The 6233-nt window shown below is 38.5% G+C and overlaps 1 protein-coding gene across 1 annotated transcript; it reads right to left on the reverse strand.

Annotated features, from left to right (window-relative positions):
- Nucleotides 1-2195: 2195 nt before the first annotated feature.
- LOC143574033 (GDP-L-galactose phosphorylase 2-like) lies at nucleotides 2196-4683 on the reverse strand. The gene is made up of 7 exons (XM_077058762.1): nucleotides 4220-4683; nucleotides 3960-4063; nucleotides 3837-3896; nucleotides 3512-3754; nucleotides 3222-3407; nucleotides 2882-3130; nucleotides 2196-2800 (listed from the first exon to the last, which is right to left on the reverse strand). Exons 1-7 carry the CDS (start codon nucleotides 4335-4337, stop codon nucleotides 2462-2464), a joined length of 1299 nt encoding a protein of 432 aa, XP_076914877.1. The 5' UTR covers nucleotides 4338-4683; the 3' UTR covers nucleotides 2196-2461.
- Between the last annotated feature and the right edge of the window lie 1550 nt (nucleotides 4684-6233).

The raw sequence follows: 6233 nt of genomic DNA on the forward strand, positions 1-6233 counted from the left end.
ACCACACCCAATATCACATACCACACCCAAAATCACATAAAATAATTACCACAACTTCAAAAAAAATCCAAAATCAACCCATCTTCCAAACTTTTTTTTAAAAACATGTCTGGAAATTGGTACACAAACCTAGATTCAGGTTATAGTTAAGACGATTTATGGTCGTCACCAGACCAATCGATGTTTTTTTCGGGGTCGCAAGAAACATCCGGCTTTCAACAATCCAACATACAACCGTCTCCTAACTTTGTTGTTCCGGAGACACAAGAATCACACGGTGATGCTACGGGAGCAAGAAGACGCGTCCACCGAAGAAAACAACTTGCAACGGACGGGCCGGGACCGGCTTCGACTCCGAGGATGAAACGGAAAACCACTCCGTGGTCATCGGATGAGAAGGAAGCCTTGTGTCGGGCTTGGATAGTCATTTCTGAGGATCGGCGTTGCGGTAATTGTTTTCACGTTTTTAAAAATGATTTTTAATAAAAAAGTTAATTAAAAAAGTTAACTGGAAATCTAATTTAATTATTCATTTTGCAGCCGCTAACAAAAAAGCAAGGTTTTTTGGACAAAGGTTAGGGAGACATTCTATACGCTCGTTGGGAGTACAGAGCGAAACGCCGATATGATTTCGGGTCGGTGGTCCGAAATCAGAAAATTTGTCGGCTTGTTTACTAATCTTTTCAACAGGAACGCCGGTCGTATGAGACCAAGTGGCAGTGATGATTTGGCGGTTTACAATTTCACTGTCGAAGAGTGGAAGCAGGAGTGTTTGCGGAGGTATGGGACGGTGAAGACGTGGGACGATGTAAAGGTGTGGGAGAGGTTGAAAAGGTGTTCCAAGTGGGTTGAGCTGGTGGCGCCGGACCATGATGCGGAAGTAGGGCCGAAACGGTCTAAAACTAGTTCGTCTGGAGCGTATAGCACTACTGCCGGGTCGGATTGCCGCGTTGGATTCGACCTAAACATTGCGGGGGAGGAAACGTCTTCACCGCCGAGGAGGCCAAGGGGAAAAAACCGGCTGAGGGGGGAGCCGTAAACATCGTCGATCTTGTTGAATCCCTCAATAAATTCAACAAAACCATGGAGGTGGTCTCTAATGACAAAAAGGAAAAAAGTCGAATGAGAGATTTGGACTTCCTTACAAGAGACTTCAGTAACCTAAATCCGGTCGATCAAATGCTGATGGAAAAGCAAAAGGAACGTATCCGAAAGAGGTTGATCGAAGAAGACCAAGCCGAAGAATAAGAATAATGTTTTTTTAGTACTTTAATTTTTTTTTTATTTTTAGATATTAATGTGTTTTTTTTTTAATGTGTGTTTTTTTTAATAATTTATGAGTTTTTTTAATAATACGTTTTTTGAATATATTTATAAAAAAGTAAAAAAAAAATCCGCTGGAGCCCCTGCTGGAGCCCCTCCACACCAGGGCCAGGGGCTCCAGCGGGGGCTCCATCACCCATCTTATCCAGTTTCTCTCTCTGCCACATGTCACAATGTTATTGGCTGGAGCCCCCACTCGCGCCCCCCGTTAGAGCCCCCACACCCCTCAGCCTAACTACGTTTTAACTTTACTCAATCATAACAACTTTAATAACATGTCAGTATCAGAGTCACATCATTTTATTTTTTAATCGTACATTAATAAAATATTGTGACAAAATTACATTATATTTAATCGTACGTTACAAAAATATTAAAAACTATTATGACGATCTCAAATCATCACCTATAAGATGACTTTGTTGACTGATTCCCCTAAAAAGTAAATGTAAAACATCATCACAGAAGTAAAGAGTTTGGGGTAGTACAAAATTTAAACAAAACTGGTTATCAAATATCGTACTAAATGTGTGTTAATTCGAATCGGTGTATTGGTATAGTACCTGCTTCGGCCTGCATTTATTTATCGTATTAAATTCATTCGTAATCAATGATAATCAACAAAAAAATATATATTAAATTCATTCATAATACTAAAACCAAAATATACGAAAAGTGGGTATTGGCACCTAATTCCCAAGAGTAGATACCGAATACCATACTAGCATACCATATGCAATTATGCATCGGTTCAGTATCGTACGGTACGGGTACTTTTGCAATTATGCATCGTTTCAATACTGGTACGGATACGATGCCGGTATTCAGGAGAAAATTCTCATCATAAGTAGAAGATTCAATAGCTAATATCAAAAAACGACAGCATTTTCACACTGAAATTGAAATCTATACATGCAAACATAGATCCACCACAGAATTTAACATCCATGATCATCTTAGTATCTTACAAACACGACACACCAAATCAAACAAACAGAATCCAAAGATCCCTTATTTTACGGATGATCATTCTCGTAGTTATCACACCCAGAACCACGAAAACATCCCAAACACATACTTATCATGATAATAACATGTTTTGATAAACCATACGACAAAACGTTAAAAGTAAACCCACCTAGTATTGGACTAGGCATTCTTGCTTCCCAGACACCATAGCTGCACATGGACCACTCTTAACACCAACTTCATCAGCATCATGTTTATCTTCAACCATCACATGCTCAACAGCAGCACATGAAACCGTTTCAAAGATGACCGCCATCACTTCCTGAAACCTCGCTTCAGACAAAGAAACCTCTGCAAGCAGCCGCCGTGCTTTTTCCTCAGACGCACCTTCATAATCCTCCTTTCTTTTCAACACCATGTGTCCACTTATCTCCCACACAGCCGGGTTCACCTGAGTATCCAGAAGCTCGGGACTCACTTCACCTAATGCCTGTTTCTCTGCATAACACTGTCCTTGTACAAGTCAGCATTACATTACTAATTTTGTTCATTAGTGACTACTTATGTTACTAACTACTGCCATTTGTACCTGTGGAATAACAAACACGCGTTTCCCAGATTCTGAAATGAGGACATTGTATGGTGTATTGTGATCTTGAAGGCATATGCATGTATCAGCAACAATATTTGACAAATCTTTTAGAGAATTTCCACCTTCAAACACAAGGCCACGAACAGGGTAGTTGAGAATCTCGTAAACCTCGACCCCACAGTTGAAATCAGTTATCTTTTTAGAGGGAGCTTTCTCAATCGGAAATTGCATGGCCAAATAGTAAGCCTAAATTAGGACATCAAAATGTTAAATATTAATGATAAGAGATTTGCAAATACTAGTGAAAGTAGAAACTTTTTAAAAAGATAATAATAACCTGGAAGTGAAGGTGATTGATGGTGGCAAATGCACCCAAGCTGTTATAACCGAGGCGGAAGTAAGGGCTTGCTGCCTCATGTGCCATGTGCAGTGCAAGTAACAAGCTTTCATGGTCAATTCTTTGAGGTAAGTGTTCAAGAATCCGTGGGATAAGTAGCACGTGCCCGTATTCAATGGGACTAACCTATTAATTTCAGAAAAACAACATATTGTTTATTATAAAGATTTTAATTTGTAATTTTGAATAAGCTAAAACAATGGATGATAAAGGAAAGAAAGACAGCTCACATTGATAGCAACAACACTTGGTGAATTGTCAACGTCAATAGGGGCATTTGGATGGAACCGTGATTCACCATCTTCGCATGGTCCAAACTGGAAGAGGACCTCTTCTTGTCCCACTTTAGTGAAGTTGAACTTGTTCTCATCAAAGGCTTGCAACACCTTATCAACTTGGAACTCGGTGGGTCGTTTTTTGAGGTGTCGACCCTCGTTCAGTTGAGCAATAAAACCATGTTCACCTGGAATCACCTATAAACACATAATTAAGACAGTTAGCATAACAATTTGGCTTCTTGAAAGATTCATAAAATCTCAAGAAACTGATGAACACCTTAGTTTTACAGGCGGTAACATCATAGCGAAAGAGCCCCCTTTCCATCCGATCTTCCCACTAAAAATAACAAACAAGTTATTAAACAAATCAAGACATAAATACTAAAACTTCTGTTATTACCTCTCCTAAGAGAAGAGAGTCCAAGAAAGCAAATGGAGTCCCAATTTTGTTGCATAATTCAACCTTTTCGGATTTCGGGTAAGCATACAGAGGCAGCTTAGACCCTAAATTCAAAACAAAAACAAAATTAAGATTCCAAAGACTCAAATTAATACTAAATTAAGGTTCTATAGACTCAAATTAACACAAAAATATGCAATTTAAACTTTAAAACAGTCTCTAAAAGAAAAAATTAATAGGTAAGGCAATTGATCGAACACCTGGTAGGCAACACTTTCTGAGACAATTACGACCACAGCCGCGGACCAACCCGCCATCTTCGGCCTCATCCTTTTGGTAATTGGAAAGAACAGTAGCAACCCTCTTAATTCTCAACATAATTAAACAGATAACAGCAGCAATCAAGGAAGCAGAATGAAGATTATATTATTACAATAATAATAACAATAGATATATCCTTAAAACCCTAATATAAAAGCCTAAACTGAGAGGACTGAACCACCACCGGCGAGAAAGAGTAGGTCGGAAGGGCTACCGCCTTCGGACGGCAAGGCACCACGTCCGCCGTGCGTAGAAGGGTTGCTCTCAATGGTTATTATTAATGAATGAACCTTCCGTCGTACTGATCGGACATGTGCTAGTGGACGCGTAGCCCCGTGTATAGCCGTAATGTCTGCAACTTGTCGTTCCCGGGTTTTACCCCTATTCTCCGGCGAGATAAATAAAACCCACTCGGCGGTAGGTGGTGATTTGTATTTGTAGCAATTGAGTTGATTTAATTGTAGGAAGGAGAGAATGGTGGTGGTTGTATTATATAGAAGAAGATAAGATGAGTGGACATGCATCATACATGTGTGTCTGTTTGCTATTTACATGGCTCTGGTTCTGGTTCGTCGGCGTCTACACGTGACCTGACCCATTTGGTTTCTACTTTTTAGTCGAGTACCACCTGAAACGTGACTCGAACCTGAAAATTGTGTTAGGCGCAGGAATATGAACACGACATGCGTGTTTTCGGTTGATCTGAACATGGCTTGTTTGATCCAATAGTTTTTTTTTTTTTTTTTTTTTTTTTTTGTGATAGTTTAAATTTAATGCGCGCTTAACTGGCATTGGATGAAACTTAAGTGAAGATTTAGGCTAGAAGTCGTGAGGTTTCAAGTTGAATATGATCTTAACATTGTTCTACCATAGTAGGCATTTGGACGGCAATTTTTTTCTGATACATGAGATGATGGGCTTGGGTTACCCACCACTGTCTGTGTTTACGGGCGTATGAAGTTGTCTTCTGCAATTGGGTTATCCCAGATAGCCGGCTTTTATTCGTTAGTCGGTTTAAAAAAAGTATGAAACGGTTTCGTTTTAATTATAAAAATTATGTCAATTTTGTTTATGGTTTTAATTTTTAGCATAAGATAGTAAGATACACATCCAATTAAATTTATTGCATTAAACATATTTTAAAATATGAAATAGAAATTAAAGAGTTAAATGGTCAACCCGAACAATGGCGGATCTATGAACGGCTTATGATTAGCCTAGGGTGTCTCCCAACTTTGTTGGCCAAGTACAAAACTAGTGCAAACATTTTTTTTCTTTTCTCTATTTTGGTGATAGATATTCCTAAACAAATATTAAGATACATGTAGATCTAAGAACTTTTTTTAGATACCCAATAATTGTTCTTTTCGATCTGTCACTGTTCAAGCACGACATATTCAGCTAAATGAGTTTGCAGGTTGAACTATAACTGAGCCAACCCCATTTATACCAAACCAAAGCCTGCAAACTTTATGTAAAGGGTTCATGATATGGATATTGTCTTTTTCTATTATACTTTATACTGGTGTTATAAAAAGAAAGATATACCCACCAAACCTAAGGTAACCATTTCATCTTCTTTGCCAACCAAACTAAACTAATTAAAAGATTATAAAAACTTGAAAGCGAAAGTTGGTCTTAGTTTTCCACACGAAACATGCCGTCTAATAATCAAGGCATTGCATTTCACTCAATTTGGTTGACACCTTAAACAAAAACCAACGCTACCAAAACTTTTGATTTGGTTCATCCACCACCAGAATTAGTATTTATTTCGCTTCCAGTCAATCTATTTAACCAGTAAATATATGCACACAACATATTATAGCAATAGCCAAGTGACATTACACGTTAAAACAACCAAATTATAAACATTGTGTTCGAAAATCAAGACCATGTGTATGACTGCCAGTCGACTCGTATCATGCATTGCCACACCCGCTTTTCCTTGAC

Source organism: Bidens hawaiensis, unplaced genomic scaffold (assembly GCF_021521415.1).
Source record: "Bidens hawaiensis isolate Kalapana, Puna unplaced genomic scaffold, B.hawaiensis_p1.1 tig00026821_1, whole genome shotgun sequence".
In the NCBI taxonomy this organism is placed as follows: Eukaryota; Viridiplantae; Streptophyta; class Magnoliopsida; order Asterales; family Asteraceae; genus Bidens; species Bidens hawaiensis.

Bases quoted from the DNA above. Each gene is read 5' to 3' on its own strand.
- LOC143574033 (XM_077058762.1), bottom strand. From the start codon at position 4,337: ATGTTGAGAATTAAGAGGGTTGCTACTGTTCTTTCCAATTACCAAAAG. The intron at 4,064-4,219 runs GTGTTCGATCAA...TTTTGAATTTAG, and splicing joins CAGAAAGTGTTGCCTACCAG to GGTCTAAGCTGCCTCTGTAT. The intron at 3,131-3,221 runs GTTATTATTATC...GTCCTAATTTAG, and splicing joins TCAATCACCTTCACTTCCAG to GCTTACTATTTGGCCATGCA.